The sequence below is a fragment of the Terrapene carolina genome, unplaced genomic scaffold (genome assembly GCF_002925995.2).
Source record: "Terrapene carolina triunguis isolate 2854851 unplaced genomic scaffold, T_m_triunguis-2.0 Scaffold66, whole genome shotgun sequence".
Lineage (NCBI taxonomy): Eukaryota > Metazoa > Chordata > Testudines > Emydidae > Terrapene > Terrapene triunguis.
The window spans coordinates 91,454,544-91,471,576 of record NW_020664417.1 but is presented as its reverse complement, the minus strand read 5'-3'; the positions used below and the strand labels follow the sequence as shown (position 1 = coordinate 91,471,576).

Here is a 17,033-nt window from a genome sequence, read left to right as displayed (position 1 = left end):
AATTTCTGTAAATTAAGTCTCATCCAGTGGTCAGAATTTATTTTATATGGTTTGTAACAGCCTTGAGTATTGTGCCATCAGCTTTCCTTCCCCTTAGTGCCATTAAATTTCTTACCACTGACTTCACTCTAGGTAAATGCACTGAGGCCTCCTGAGGCTGTTTATATTAGACCTTTTATTTTCCTTCTCTTTTCTTAGCAGGGATAACACCAGTATTGCTGTTCTAATGGTAGTCTGTAGTGAGAGCATTTCCATAGACAAGCCAATGGCATTTTAACTACCATGTCATCTTGCAAATGTACAAAAAAGACAAATATAAATCTGAGGGTGACTGTGATTTTGCATTCCTCCCCTCCTCCCTATTTTAACAGGTAACATCAGTGCTCTTATTAGTGGTATTGCTGGGGCTTTGTCAGCTTGTGTTGCTGGCTCTTGGACAAAAAGTGAATAGCATGATGAATATTTCTAAAAGGGAAAGTATGTGTAGTTGGTTAGTAACTCCGAGAGCCCAGAACAATTAAAGGGCAGTTCGGATGGCCTGTGTTTTTAGAATGAAGAGAACAGTGAACATATTTTTAAAATTCATCTAGGCTAGTTACTATGCATATGAAGAAATTCTCTTCAAAACAGCAAACTGTAAAGTCTATATTCTGTTACTTAACACTTGTTAGTATAGATTTCTGGTTCCTTCATCTAAGCTGCTTGATTCACAAATATCAAAAAGTTCCTCAAACTTCTTGGATTATCAGGGTCTGGAATTTTGAACTGTCTCTTGATTTAGGATAAGGAGTTCTTTGCATCGCTCTACCAATTTCTGCTTATGCTCTTCGTTCGAGTAGCTGTGCCAAAGTTCTTCTGGGTGGGGAATAGGAAATGGAAGGGACAACCACCCTTCTTCTGCACCTGTTAGAGTTAATAGTGGTGCTGTGGCAATGGACACTATGCTGTTCCACGTTAAATAATGCTTAGTTGTGATGGTGGCCTGACTCCCCATCTGTAGATACAAATGTTTCTCCCAACCATAGGCGCCGACTCCGGGGGTGCTCTGGGGCTCAAGCACCCACGGAAAAAAAATAGAGGGTGCTCAGCACCCAGGAGTCAGAGCTTGAGTGTGGAATCTGATTTCTGTGCTCCTAACAACTTCTGCCCCTGAGGTAGGGAGTTAGTTTATAATCAGAGGCAGGGTGATTACGATAAAAGGCTGGTCATTTAAATTGAATTAAGGATTGTTAGATGATCCTGAAAGCGTTCCCAGGCACTCCAGTTAAGTTAGGAAACAAAGGGTAGGAATAAATGGTCCATTTTCAGAATGGAAATAAGTAAATAGTGGTGTCCCCCAAGGACCTTGTACTGTTCTGGGACCAGTGCTGTTCAACATATTAACAAATGATATGCGAAAAGGGATAAACAGTGAGGTGGCAAAGTTTGCAGATAATACAAAAATTACTCACGATAGTTAAGTCCCAAACAGACTGCAAAGAATTACAAAGGTGTCTCACAAAACTGGATGTTGACAACAAAATGGAAGATGAAATTCAATGTTTAACGCAAAGAAATGCACATACATACAAAGTGACGGTGCCTAAATTAGCTGTTACCCATCAAGAAAGAGATCCTGGAGTCATTTGCAGTACTTGGGAAGCACTATGTTTCCAGAGAACTGCAAATCCATAAGAATCCTTCTCACTGTGCCTGCATCATCCTGAATTCATTCTCCAGCTTCAGAAGACTTAAAAATTATCTCCAGTCATCAATGGGACAGATGCAACTGAATAATGTAGTTGTCTTTAACGTCATCAAAACAATACCAGGGAACCTACATGTAAATAAGATTACTGACAGTTTCATCCAGAAAGCTACAATGAGATGTAATTTTTTAAACTGGGACATTAGTGATGACAGCTTTTAGATCACTGCAATGATTTTAATATACTATAATTCAGGAGAATGTAATTATGTAGTTCATAACAATTGGATCATTATTAAAATAGTAAGGAGACCAATGATAGACATAAATTCAATAACTAGAATATGAAAAGTGTATAAATATGCTGAAAATAGCCTCCCCTCAAAACTGGCAGAGTGCCCCCCAAACACACACACACACTTCAAAAGCACCCACCTGCAAAAACAAAAGTCAGCACCTATGCTCCCAATAATACAGTGTTGATTGCACCCTCTCTGAGGGTTAAGTGTGTGATATTTGTTTTTAGTTTGGGTGGGGACCCTCTGAAATGTTTCATCTACTTATACTCCTGGGGGACTTCTGATCCACTGCGCGCACACAGAATTCATGTGTCCCACAGAATTTTATTTTTTCTGCAAAAAAAAATATTTCTGCTCCACAAGTCCTGCAGTTCCACCTTTCGCCCACCAGAGGCCGCTGTGACACCAAAACAGCCAACAGTATGAACACAGCCAGCTGTTCTGGTGCCACAGTGGCCTCTGGTGGGCAAAAGGCAGAACTGCAGCACTTGTGGGGGGGGGTGTTTTTTTGGGGGGGGGGGGGGGGAAATTCTGTGCATGCACATTGGCGTAGAATTCCCCCAGGAGTAGGAGTTCATTAAAACATCCTGCCTGCGGAGCCAGGTTAGGACAGATAGAGTGGGGCCCGCAGGGTTGCTGGGGTTCAGAATGGCTAGTTGGGGGGGGGGAGGACAGACCGGGGTGCGGCCTCAGGAGCTGGTGGGGTGACAGCATTGAGCCTGGAGTTGAATGAGAGTGGGGGTGCAAAGCCACACGGGGGACGGGGAGGAGGGCTGCAGGAACACATGAGGATGGGGAAGGAGGCTGCATAGACCCATGGGGATGTGGGGTGCTGGGAGAGGGGCAGATGTGCCTGACTGAATGGGAGAGGCTTGGGGTCAGCAAGGGTCTGCATGGGGGAGGCTTCCGAACTCCCTAACAATCTCTTTTCCCCACCTCCCAAAAAAACCAAAAAACCTGTTCCATACTTCTCCCACGCACACCTAACAACCTCCAGGTTCACTCCAGGCTCCTTCCCTCTCCCTCAGCTCCTCTGTTACCCTGACTCCCCCAAGCCTTTGCACTGCTTCTGAAGGGTGCAGGAAATACAGTTCTGTATTGTCATTTAAATTAATTACTCAAAAGTGCTGTACTAATATGCCTAGTAAGGAATTTGTCAAAAAAATTACCAGAATCTTTTTTTGGTCTGTATTGTTACAGACAAACTTGCTAACAGATATTTTGAAATAAATTTACCAAAATAATTGAAACTGGCATGATTATATTGTGTTATTTTGACAAATAAATTTTTCAGAATTTTTAATTTTTTGATGCAGAATTTTCCCAGGAGTATACTTAAAAGGAACCCTCATCCTCAGTTGCACTCTGGTCATTGGCTCTGCATGACTCCCAGCCTCTCTTGGTGTGGAGAGCAAGGAATGAGCCATAAATGGCTAAAACATTCTTCTCTGATTCTGAAGAGAAGAGTCAATTGTGCAGTACGTAAAAAGTTGATCTTAAATCCTTCATTTTCTCTTGAAACGCTAGGAGTCTTGAAACCATGTTCCTAGTTGTGCAACTTTGTGCTGGGGGGTGGGGTGAACTAAAGCTGAAGTCAAATATGCTCTCTGGTTTATTACTCAGGAATGTACAGAGGCCAGCTTTACCTTCAGTCGTCAGTCAGAATTTCTGAGAAGTTCCCAACCAACCCAAAGGCTCTGGAATCCAGAACCGACAATGCCGTTATCCCGCTGCCAACAATCAAGTGGAAACCTTTAATTCGTAAGTGACAATCTAGAGTTTTGCGAATTGTCTTTTTCAAAGCAGAATGTGACAAGACCATTCTTGTGACTTCCATTAACTGCAGAATTAGTCTGATGACTCTAAGTGGAAGATTGTATTCTCCTTTGGAAACTGATTCTGTTCTGTGCTTTAACATTTTTAATCTTAATGTTGAAGGTGAACTGCCTTTGATTTGTCATAGTGATTGACAGACTTCTTTTAATAATCAAAACTTCCACTGCCTGTAAATCAAATAGGCGTTCTGGTCCTATCAGAAAAGAAATAAATGATTATAGTGACATGAATGGCACTTACTTGACTTATTTAAGAACTGATGGTGGGTTTGCGGGGGGGTTGTTTGGTTGGATTTTTTGTGTGAAGTGGGTGGTGGCTTTTTTAAAGATTGATTTCATCCTTAATATTTTACTTGCATGAAAATCAGTCAGTTCTTTAAAGTATTTATATTTTTTATTGCTGAACAATGGGAATTGTCACGGAATGAGGTCTAGTCAGGAAATGGTGGGAGTGTAGTGGGTTGTTATAACACTTCTAGCTTTTAAAAAGGAATTTCCTGTCTCTGCCTAGATTCTCCATCCAGGACTCCTGTATTGGTGGGATCTGATGAATTTGATAAATGTCTCAGCAATGACAAGTTTTCTCATGAAGAGTACAGTAACGGAGCACTTTCAGTTCTGCAGTATCCATATGGTATGTGGCAACAGTGATGTGTTTTTTGTTCATTAACTGGTAACTATTGCCACTTGAAGCACACTGTTCAGAATTTGGGACAGTGTTTACCAGTAAAGCTCAGTAAATGCATTAGCTAGCTCTTAAATGTTAAGTATGATAGCAACTTGATTTATTGACCCTAAGTAAACCAGAAAACTCTATTGTCCAAATGTTGGTTATGTCTTTGGAGGTTTGATATTGGAGTATAAAGTTTTGTATGTGAAAAACGTCATGCATTGAAGTCTTTAAGCACGTATGCTTCTGGAGTTCATTAACTTTGTAGGAGAGACCCTGCTTGCTGTGGAGTTTGACTTTGGATAATTGAATTTGTATAGATGTCTGATCATTTAAATTTGATCAGTATTACAAAAATCTCTTAAAGTTTAGCCATGTGCAAGCAATCAGTGTGCTGTTTTTTATAAGTAGCCACATCTCTTGAAAGATCAACTTCTGGTGCAGTATTTCACATCTGTAAGGACAGACACGTTTGTCCAATAATAGAACTGCTTGATAGGTTGGCATAAACAAACTTAGTTTTTGTTTTTTGTTGTTTTTTTTTAAACAAAGACAATGGTTACTATTTACCATACTACAAAAGAGAGCGGAACAAACGCAGCACCCAGATCAGTGTTAGGTTTGTTGACAATATGAACTACAAGAATATCCGCAAAAAGGATCCGGTTCTGCTTTTGCATTGGTGGAAAGAAATAGTTGGCACCATCTTATTCTGCATTGTAGCAACAACTTACATCGTCCGCAAGCTCTTCCATCCCCATCCTCACAACAGAGTAAGTATTTTGTTTAATCCTGTTGCTTAATCAAATCAGTTTGAAAAGTATTAAAATCCTATTCAGGGTTTTTTCTATTGGTTTCCAGACTCACATGTGTAAGTATAAGTAGTTGACAGACCTTAAATTATTAAAGAAATTGTGGGAACGAAAACCTGCATTGATTTTGAACTGATTTTGAAAGCTGTTGACTGCTATGCGGGATTTACTTAGCAGCTGCGGAAAGTAAATTACATTGCTTTACCTGTTTTTGTAATCTTTGGAAATCTTTATATTGAAATGATTTCGTCTCCTAATTTGACAATATCAACTAGTTTCAAATTTATTTAGTTTTGTAAAGGATTTTTTTGTGTTTTCTGTGATCCTTGTCAGCAGCGGAAGGAATCTGAAACACAGTGTCCGATTGACAGTAAATATGAGTCGGTTAGTGGAGAGGTTAAAGATAACAGCTGGAATGACATCAAGTGCTCTGGATATGTGTCAAGGTGAGAGATCAAAGTATTCTCAATTCAACAAAATACATAAAGTGTCTTAGTGTGCGAACTAGTTCTATCTAGAGAAGCAGGCTAGTGATTCTTAACTACTTTTAAAAGCTTGGTTATTCTTAACTACTTTAATTTTTTTGTTACACATGAAAATTGACAACTAATACTCTAAGGCCTTATCTCACTGCAGATAAGGTCACTCTAAACAGTCTTTGGGAGATCATGTGACCAGTTTCATGTGTTTATTGGACTAATGTTATCTGTTGTCATGTGGAGTGATAAAATAACCCTTGAGATCCTCAGTGTTTACCTCTTCTATTGCTGTGTTTGTGAATAAAGTTGGGGGAGAACTGAAGATGACACTTCACATGTGGAAGAAGGGGACAGTGTTTAATGCTATAAGCAATTCTGCTGTTGACATGAGGATGTTGTTTGGAAAGGGGATGCATATGGGATCATGTCATCTGTAGATTGGAGAAAATATAGAGAAAGGGAAATGAGATTGAACTGGAGGTATTCCAGTAATGTCATAACCTAGTAAAGGTAGGAATTGAAGTGTTTAAAATAATATGAGGAATGGAGTAAAGGGAATGATTGTATCTAAAAGGAGATGCTTTTAGGAAAAATGGCATAATAAATGGATAGTTTGAGGAGAACCTGAAGCAAAAGAGGTTTTGAGGAATCATAGATTATTAGGGTTGGAAGGGATCTCAGGAGATCATCTAGTCCAACCCCCTGTTCAAAGCAGGATCAATCCCCAACTAAATCCCCAAATGGTCCCCTCAAGGATTGAACTCACAACCCTGGGTTTAGCAGGCCAACGCTCAAACCACTGAGCTATCCCTCAAACCACTGGGCTGCCCTTGAGAGAGACTAGTCTCTCGAAGTTAAAAATGAAAAATACCACCTTGGTTATATGACAAAGTGGTAAAGCTATGTTTATTGGGATGAAAACTTAAACTAAGGGTAAGTCTTCATTCCAAAACTAAAAGTGTTGCTAACTTGGATTAAAATATCAGTGAAGACAGCGATGTGGCTTTTAACTTTGGGTTAGCAGCTCAAGTTAAAGCGTATATAGGATCCTGGAATTGAATTTGAGCTGCTACCCCAGGTTAAAAGATGAGTTTAAATAAATAGGTAATCTCCATATATTTATATTTATCTCATAGAGCTGGAAGGGACCCTGAAAGGTCATTGAGTCCAGCCCCCTCCCTGCCTTCACCAGCAGGACCAATTTTGCCCCAGATCCCTAAGTGGCCCCCTCAAGGATTGAACTCACAACTCCAGGTTTAGCAGGCCAATGCTCAAACCACTGAGCTATCCCTACACCCCCCCACCTGTCTTCACTGCTGTTGTAATCTGGGTTAGCGAACATGGATTAAGAACACCTTGTTGTTTTGTTTTTTACTGTGAAGAGACACTTTTTTAAATGTCCATAATCTTTATATTAAGCACACATGCCTTATTGTGTAAAGGTTGTATAATTTGTATTACAGTCGCACCTACAGGCTGCAGCGGAGATTGGGATTGTGCTAGGCACTGTACAAGCACATAATAACAGTCCCCTGTCCCTAAAGAATTTATAATCTAAATAGACAAGGCAAAACGTGACAGGGGAAATGAAGAAACAGAGGTGAAATGACTTGCCCAAGGGTGCACATCAGGTCATAGCTTAGACAGAAATAATTGACATTCAAAATGTTAATAATTAGTAAAAATTTTTGTCCAGGTATCTAACAGATTTTGAACCAATTCAATGTATGGGTCGAGGAGGATTTGGAGTTGTTTTCGAAGCCAGAAACAAAGTAGATGACTGCAACTATGCTATCAAAAGGATCCGTCTACCTAATAGGTAATGAATGAGCTTATTTATAGTTAGAAAAGATAATTTATTATGGGGTGCAGTCTTGCAGTTAATTATTTGCTGTTGAACTGATACCCTAGCATCAGTAGGTTAGGGTGAGTGATGCACTTTTTTTTTTTTTTAATTTGAGGTTTTCCTGGTATCAAGTGGTTGACAAACTTAACCACAGCAGAGTGGTGGCCCCTTTAAACAGCTTGAGTGAAATGCTGTCAGGGCATAATTTTGCAATGGGATGTTCAAGAAGATGCCAGTGCTGAGTAGGAATTCTCTTAGGTTCCATGAGGAGTGGAAACTGGACCTCTTATTATTTGCAGCACTATTAATTTGCTTTTCCCCCTCCACTCCTACCTCTTTTCCTTCTCTTTTCTTCCCTCACTCTCCCACTTTGTTCTATCCAACCTTTTCATTTTCTAGTTCCACAACCCTTGCCTTTCTTTCAGCCTTAGGTGGTCAAGCCAAGCTACTGAATTGCCTTACACAGAGCTTGCAGCACTTCCTTTTAGTGTGAGATGAGAGAGACTGCTTCTGGAAATCTCGAATTAGGGCTTATGTCTACACTACAAACTGTGGTCGATGCAATTTACGTTGGCATACAGCTGCCAAAGTTTGTATGTCACTTGGGCGCATGCGTACTTGGCTGCTTGCAGCGGTGCTGCTCATACTCGCCAGGAGTGCTTGTGTCGATGTAACGTGCTATGCATCACGGGTAGGTATCCCAGTGCCATGCTCTGCCATCTAGCGCAATGCCCTTTGAGACATTTTTGCACTATTTTGTGAGATAGTAATGCGTCACCCAGGGATCTCTGGAGGAAGGAATCAAGTTCCCAGCATGCAGCTTTCTGCATTCCATAATGTCATCCTTATCATAATTTTCATACCTTTTAAAAAAAAAAAAAAAAAAATCCACGAACCCCTGCAGCACTGTTTGGGGTCTGCGATCTCTGACAGAAGCCTGAAGCCTGCAGAGCTCTGCATTATTCTCTTGAAAGTTTCAAATACAGAGGACATGATTCTCCTGTATTTGCACATCCTCGGGAAGTTTTGCAACAATGGGGGACATGAGGATTTCTTCAAGGATGATTTGCTGAGGGATATAGTGAAAAACAATTCAAGGTTGTTGATGGAGTTCATGGAGCAGCTGCAGATATTGAAGTGCCACTTCTGGGCCTGAGAAACAAGCACAGACTGAGGGGATTGCATCAAAATCCAGGGCTGGCACAATGAGCAGTGGCTGCAAAACTTTTGGATGCAAAAGGCCACATTCCTGGATCTGTGTGCTGAGCAGGCCCCCGCCCTTGAGTACACAGACACCAGAATGAGAGCTGCATTGACCATGGAGAAGCAGGTGGCAATCTCACTCTGAACGCTTGCAATGCTGGATTGCTACCAGTCAGTGCTACCATTTTGGAATTGGGAAAACTCACAATGAGGGGTGTTGTCATGCAAGTGTGCAGGGCCATTAATCGTCTCCTCCTGCACATCACTGTGTCCTGCACATTGCTCAGAGCCATAGTGGATGGATTTGCAGCAGTGGGGTTCCCAAACTGCGGTGGGGCAATAGCATATATATCCCTAGTTGGGCACCAGCCCACCTTGCCACAGAGTACGTCAACACAAAGGGCTGCTTTTCTGTGGTTAATCTGTGGTTTTCTGTTGGTGGATCATCAGGGACACTTCACCAATATCAATGTGGGCTGGCCAGGGAGGGTGCTTGATGCTCACGTCTTTAAGACCTTTGCAGATTTTGAAGTGCCAGTAGTGATCCTGGGGGACCCAACTTACACCTTGCTCACGAAGCTGTATGCCGGCCACCTCAACAGCTCCAAGGAAAGATTTAACTACTAGCTCAGCAGGTGTATAATCACTCAATGTGCTTTTTGGTAGATGGAAGAGACGCTGGCAATGTTTACTTGCTAATTTGGCTCTCCGTGAGAAAAATATCCCGCTGGTTATGATTATAGCTGCCTGCTGCGTCCTGCATAATATCCGTGAGGAAAAGGGAGGAAAACTGTTGCCAAGGTGGAGAGCTGAGATGGAGTGGCTGGGCACTGACTTTGAGCAGCCAGATGAAAGGCCACTAAAAGAACCCAACTGGAACTGTGCACTTGAGGGAGGCTTTGAAAGAGCACTTTAATGGTCAGACACAGTTGTATTCTCTGCTGGACTGTTTTCAAACTGGAGCTTTGGGTGCTGCGAAGAATTATAGTGCTTGCTGTACATTTATAAATATGAGTGGGTGTTTTCCTGAACCTATGAATTCGAGACATCCCTGTGTACATAAACAGAGTGCTCCATCTGGCCTTCCCTCCTAACCCAATGGGGGAATAAAAAGCGGGTGCCAACTCTGGCTCTCTTTGTTGTACCTCTACCTCTTCTCATATGAGTAAAAACAATGACCGGTCGATATCTGTGTCTTGTTAACTTGGGGAAGGGCCAGGTACCATCTTTAATTTAAACATTATAAGCAAAAACGCATGCACACGTTTACTTGAGTTCTCTTCCCCATTGTCCTGCCCATCTGCACTCGCCTGATGGGACTGGCTAGACTGTGGTGGAGTCTCAAATAGGTCCTGTCTCGTGGCATCGTTGGAGCCTCCTGCCCAGTCTCTCCCGTCCTCCTCCTCTCTTCCTCCTCACTGTTCGTGGCCAGGGTATCTGTCTTGGGTTCCTCTGAGATATCCTTGGTGGTCTGCAGGGTGCTGGTGAGGATTCTGACGAGTATGGAATGCAGCTCACTGTAAAAAATGGCAAGTCTGCAGCTCAGCACAGCTTGATCATTGTTCTCCCTGGCTTTGTAGGACGCCTGGCACGGTCCTTTGCTTTCCCGCAGCACTGCTGCTGATCCCTGTTGTAACCCTTTGGCTGCCTCCCCTGTGGAATCTTTTTGTAGATACAGCCTCTTCTCCCCACAGGCTCAGGAGAGCCAGTACCTCTTGCAACTCCAGGCAGGAGCATGTCTAGTGTGCGTAGTTGGCATGGTTGTTTGGGCAGTTGCACACAACAAGGGAGAGCTGCAGGGTGTGCTCGTCGAAGTGGGCTATCAGAAAAGGCATTTCAAATATATGTGGGGAGTTTTAAAGAGGGCTTCTGGTATCTGATCGCTGGGCAGTCACGTTTACCATTGTGATCTTAGCAGTTGCTCTTTCAGGGCATTATGGGACAGCAACTGGAGAAGTGTTAGGCTCAACACAGGTCACACAGTGTCTACACTCGCACTGTGTCGACCTCAGCAGGTTGGCCTGGCTCCATGCCATTCGGAGAAGTGGTTTTACTGCATCTACTGTAACAGGTCGCTTATGTTGGTGGGAGACAAATTTGAAAGTGGATGCATGCTCAAATACACCTCTACCTCGATATAACGCTGTCCTCGGGAGCCAAAAAATCTTACCGCGTTATATCGAACTTGCTTTGATCCGCCGGAGTGCGCAGGCCCCCTCCCCTCCCCCCCGAGTACTGCTTTACCGCGTTCTATCTGAATTCGTGTTATATCGGGTCACGTTATACCGGGGTAGAGGTGTAAGTCAACTTGCGTCACACTAACGTTGTAGTGTATCCCAGGCCTAGAACAGAAGCAGCCCTGCTGGAAGGGGGAAGGAGCTAAGCTATTAAACCTGTTTTCTTCGTAAATGTTAAGTGAGTTATTTTCACTCGTAGGTTAAGGTTTTGTTCAGAAAATTTGTGCAGGTATCTGAATTTTACCCTGTCCTACAGGTAGCTGTTGAATGAAACAATTGTAACTTGACTTTAGTTAGTCAGTCTCCTAAAGAGATTTTGCACTTGGCCCAGTAACTCGGACACTAGTCAGGGAATCATAGGCCTGAGTTCTATTCCCTATTTGCCGTGTTTTCCCCATTGGTAAAACCTGGATAAACTACTCTCTTGTAAAGCTCGATCTGTGTATGATGCTCTATAAATGCTAATTAAAGTATTATGCAGCATAACTAACTTTCTAGATTCTTTACTGTAATTAAAGGTTGTATTTTTCTGCTGTTCCTGTGGCAGTTAAGTGGGGCAATGACTCTAAACACAGACACTTCTAAATGTTACAGTTTAAAGTCCTTGATGCTCGAATAGTTTGACATAAACTGAATTGAATTTTATCCTGCAAAACCTTAATTTCCTTTCAGTTTAGTTTTTGTTTTTGTGTATCTAAGGGTCCTCTGTGTACCTGAGGATACTCCTTCTAACCCTTTCCCCACCTCTAGAGAATGACTGAGAACAGAATGAGATGAAAAGTCTCGCCTTCTATGTTGCTCCTTCTGAATTGAAAGAGAGATCTCTGAGTGGGTGTGTTCATAACTGCTGAACTTGCAATATCTATAGCACTCTTAACTGCAGGGAGAGAGGCTGAGGAATTTAAGATAGATCTTCCTCAAGTCTGTGCAGAGTAATACCAATAGGCCAACTCGTACTAGTCTGGCTTTGGTTAAATTTCAGTGCTTAAATCCTCTTCAGAAATGCCTGAGTAAGACTGCTGCATGTGATACTTTTTGTTTAATCCTAGGGAATTGGCTCGTGAAAAGGTGATGCGAGAAGTTAAAGCATTAGCTAAACTTGAGCACCCAGGTATTGTTCGATATTTCAATGCGTGGCTGGAAGCACCACCTGAGAGATGGCAGGAAAAAATGGATGAACTGTGGATAAAAGACGAAAGGTAACATACAGTTTCTGTATCTTTTGAAAGTGATAGTGTGTTTAGTGATGGGATGGGAAGGCTGATGTATTCAAGAAGTATAGAGACCAGCCAGTATAAACAAGCTTATACACTTTTAAACTAAAGTTGATGGACTTAATTAGCAATGTACAAATACGTTGCATCTCGTTTAAAATGTTTCTCTTAGCCTGTGTCCTCTAGCCTTTTAATAAAATTCTGTTTTGTGCCTATGGGAGATTCTACAGCACTTGGCTTGACTTTTGCACTTGGGCCTTGGTGTGATTAGAATTTTTTCTTATTTTGCTACAATGTAATTTTAAACTTTACAACCGTGGCTTCAGTTTCCAAACTGAATACAAAAGCATCTTTTAATCACCATTTCAAGGGATATTCTACCAGTTTAACCCCTTCTGTGCTACAGTAAAAGCATAATTATGCACAATGAACACTGAGATACTGCCTGCTAAACTTTTTTTCGTTTCATTATATGACCTCTGTATTTTCATTAGGTGCATTTCAGATTTTTGATTAATGGGGACTTCATAGTGTATTGCGAGCATAGAGGGAAAAACAATGCTGTCAGTAATAAATATAAATAATAAAGGATCCTGATTGTTAATGATAACTCCGCTTGTGTTTGGTAATTTGTTACTATGACATGCTTTACTTTGCACTAGCAAAGCTAATAGAGATCTTGCTAGATCCCCTTAAATGATCCATATTATCTGCAGACAATGCATTTAGGATTAAACACAATTCTGGAGTATTAATCTGACTTTCCTTTTTTTTAGTACTGATTGGCCGCTCAGTTCTCCCAGTCCGATGGACGTTCCATCATTCAAAATTAGAACAGAGCCATTCTCTACCAAGGAGCACATTGAAGTTATTGCTACATCACCACAGAGGGTTAAGTCTTTCTCTGTGGGGATAGCTTGTGGCCAGTCCGATTCATCAGAGAGCCAACTTTCTCCAGTGGAGTTCTCTGCCACTGACAACCGGGACTTGAACCAGTCAGCAGATCTGATGTTAAACCTGCAGGACAGTGTCCTGACAGACTGCGATATAGAGGACAGTACTGTTGATGAGACTGATCCAGGCCACTCCGTTGAACTTTGTCCTCCAGCTGTGCCTGGTGTAAGGCTGAGAGAGAGGACCTCTTCCTCCATTGTATTTGAGGATTCTGGCTGCGATAATACTTCCAGTAAGGAAGGTAACAGGAGTGATGCTTCCCATGACTACTGCCATTGTGAGGAAAAAGCAACAAGTGCAAAAGGATTTGGGAATAGGAAATCTCCTTCAGGAAGCTCTCTGTCTGTTTCTCCTCCAAGGCCAACAAGTTTAAGTCTGGATCTTTCTAAAAACATTGCAGAAAAAGTCAAACCCACCTCGCCAAAAGTATACCTCTATATCCAGATGCAGCTGTGCAGGAAGGAAAACCTCAAAGACTGGATGAACAGAAGATGCACGATAGAGGAGCGGGAAAGAGCAGAGTGTCTGCAGATATTCCTGCAGATAGCTGAGGCAGTTCAGTTTCTTCATGGTAAAGGACTAATGCACAGGGACCTCAAGGTTTGTATTGATAAGGAACACTACCCAGATCTTACCCCTTTGACTATCTAGCATGATCTGGTGTGCATCACTAGAAGCCCGGAGCTCCTGAACTGTAAACCTAATTGTGTCTCTAACTCACTGTGTGTCCTTGGGCAGGTGTCCTTTCTCCCCTTCTGTGGCCTTGTCTTTGCGGCAGTGTTAGTGCAAGTTATGTGCATTCCAGTTATCTCCTCTTGACTTAGCCTGGCTCAAGTGAGAACAGTCACACTGCAAAACAACGCGTGGGTAGCACTGAGTGTATTAACAGCATGGAGTAGCTGAGTCCCCACTGCATTATTAGCTTGAGCTTCAGCACCTCTTGAGCTTCATCCCACGCCCCCAGATAGGCAAATTATCTCAAGTTTAAAGCACCACTTTAATCTAGCTTGAGTTTTTTTGTGTGTGTATGGGATAGAGTGAGGGATAGCACTTGAGTTATACCTCAAACTAAGGCTGCAGTAAAGCCAAGCCCTGTGTCTTTTCCATATTGAAGTAGTAGACAGCATCTCCTACCTCGACGGGATGTTGTGAGGGTTAGTTAATGTTTGCACAGTGCTTTGGAAATACACTTGTCCAGGTGGGGTAAATATTACCATTACTTAGGGCTATGAAGATTTCCCAACTATAGGATTATTCCTACCAGGCACAGTTAAGGTGCATTCATTATGACATCCTTTAGTTCACTCTGTTTCCAGTGGAGTTACTTTATGGTAGCATGCACCTTAGGTGGTGGTTGCGCTAGAGGCCATAGTTATTTTCCATTCTGAAATCAGTTCTACAATTCAAAGTGAACCAGCTAATACTGGTATCTCTCTTCTTCCCTTTGCTGTGGTGATACTGCCTAGGAACTCTGGTTATCGAAGGTAAAAAGTGCTGTCACTCCAGAATTGAAAATTAAACTACTCGCAGTTGAAGTCGTGGACCAATGCCAAAACCTAAGTACAACTGGTCTGAGGGTTGTAATGACGTTATAATGTCTGATATCTATTAAAACATCAGGACTAGAAGTGAATGCTGTTAGCCATGGGGAAGCTGTTGTAGTGTTTGTTTCTAGTTCTGATGGTTTGAGATATTGAGGTCATAAATTAAAATTGCATCATTCTGATTGTCATTGTACCTTTTCCCCCTTTACTTAAATTCTGACCTGATGATAATGGCTGCTAGCTCTAGAACTTCTAGCATTAGAATCACTATTGTACACCATCAGTATGTGCTGATGAATATCGAAACTTAGATACTATTTATACTTCACTGTCGCTGCTTCTCCCAATGAATTCTGAGAAACTGAGTCCCATGCTGTTGCTGACAGAGGTAGTTCCTGTTTGGTTGAGGAGCTGTGATTGCCCAATTAATTGGAGTAAATATTGAACTTGGAAGAACAAGATAAAGTCCACTCTTCCCCCCCCCCCCCACTTATCTGAAATGTTATAGCTCCTCAAACATGGAAACAGTAACTATTTGACATCAACTGAAACACACAGACTGTGCTGGGGAAGGCAGCCATCACAGGTACAAAGAATTTTAAGGTTTGTGAAACTAACAACATTCTACAGAGTTCAAAATGAGATACAACAGCAAAAATATGCCAGAGTTAGAAACACTTGGAACCAGTCCAAATATTTTTGGAACCAGCAAACTTCTTTTACTATTGATTTTTGAACCAAGAATCAGAAATTTTAATCCCTGAGAAATGGAACAGAAGGATAATTTTCAGATACTTTAATTGTAAACATATTGGTACCTTGCCCCACACATGGAAAAAATGTTGTTAAAACACAATAGTAATAATAATACTATGGGTATCTTATAGCTTTCCCAGAGCCTTTCATTGGGATCAGTGGCTTAAACTGGTTCTCCAGTACAAGGGTGCTGAGGTGGTTCTTTGAGTGCTTGCTCATGTCCATTCCATTGTAGATGTGTGTGCTCGCCACATGCCAGTGACAGAAGTTTTTCCCTCAGTGGTATCCATAGGGGACCGGCTCTGGGGCCCACTGGAGTGGCACATATATGCCACGGTATAAGGGGCACTGCCAGCTCCCCCCACCCTCAGTTTCTTCTTGCCAGAAACTCCGACAGTGGGGAAGAAGGGCGGGCCATGGAATGGACATGAGCAACACATCTCAAAGAACACCAGTTGTGGAACAGGTAACTGTCTTTCCTATAGATCTTAAGTTAGAGCTCTGACCTTCTAAACTAGCAGTTGTGAGTTAGAATCTTGCAAGGGCCTCCTCAAAGTTTTACAGACACTGGCAAGGAGGTGGATAAGATGCTCTAAATTTCTCCCCTTTCTAAATTCTTGCTTAGTATAAGCAGCATTAGGGGTATTCCCTTGAATGAACAACATTCTTTATTGAGTGGCCAAAAAAAGTGTCTAAAACTCTGTATCTTGCAGCTACGATATTCGGATGCTGTTTTAGGAGAGAAGCTTATTCGTTTTTCTTGGTAGAATCAACAAGCTGGTTCATTCACTTTTCTGTGGTTCTTGAAACTTACTGGAACAAATCTTTACCTAATTCTGTGGTTTGTCCAATATAATAAGAGGTTGTTCGTACCATTTTAGTAAGTAACCACACTTCATTAACTGCGTAGTTCCAGGATTGTTCATTATAAATACAGGTATTTAAGGCTCTCACTGATCAGAGCTGGCCTCATTTCAAGGTAAAAGGAATTTATGCTATTCCCTCAACCAATGAGAGATGTCACACTTGGATTTCATTGGAAGGGAATGAGCAACGTGAACATAAAACTGTCTGGTTTTCATTATAATACCTTTTCAAGCTCATTCTGGCATCTGACACCAAAAGAGAAAAGAGGTCTCACTGGATGGGACAAATTGCAGGCAGAGTTCCCTAACCAGGCAGTAGTTTTCCAGAAAGGCAGTTTGCTCCATTGCTAACATGAAAAAAGCATACTACTGAGAACTTCATCTTGTTCAAAAAATGCTCTAGAAAAGTTGTCTGAGTGATTGCCACATCCCTCTAAAGTTTCCCTTTGACCTGTTACCTAACATCAGAGAGTCTACTTCTTGATTTTTTTCCTCTCAGGAAGTTATTCTTCCTTGTTTACTCGTTGGCTTGTTTTTGCTGCCATTTGCAATGTTTGCAAGTTCCAGATCTCCTTGATTGCTTGAAGGTATAGGCTAGGGAAAGGGAAAGAGGATTGAAAGAAAAATATCT

The 17,033-nt window shown here is 41.8% G+C and overlaps 1 protein-coding gene across 1 annotated transcript in view; it reads left to right on the top strand.

The window, feature by feature from the left end:
• EIF2AK3 (eukaryotic translation initiation factor 2 alpha kinase 3) overlaps positions 1-17,033 on the top strand; it is a 66,977-nt gene that overhangs the window by 41,168 nt on the left and 8,776 nt on the right. The window contains exons 7-13 of the mRNA XM_026648112.2: positions 3,610-3,747; positions 4,333-4,455; positions 5,044-5,264; positions 5,637-5,749; positions 7,479-7,601; positions 12,118-12,267; positions 13,059-13,836. Coding sequence (XP_026503897.1) covers positions 3,610-3,747; positions 4,333-4,455; positions 5,044-5,264; positions 5,637-5,749; positions 7,479-7,601; positions 12,118-12,267; positions 13,059-13,836 — 1,646 coding nt within the window. The remainder of the gene's footprint in view (positions 1-3,609; positions 3,748-4,332; positions 4,456-5,043; positions 5,265-5,636; positions 5,750-7,478; positions 7,602-12,117; positions 12,268-13,058; positions 13,837-17,033) is intronic.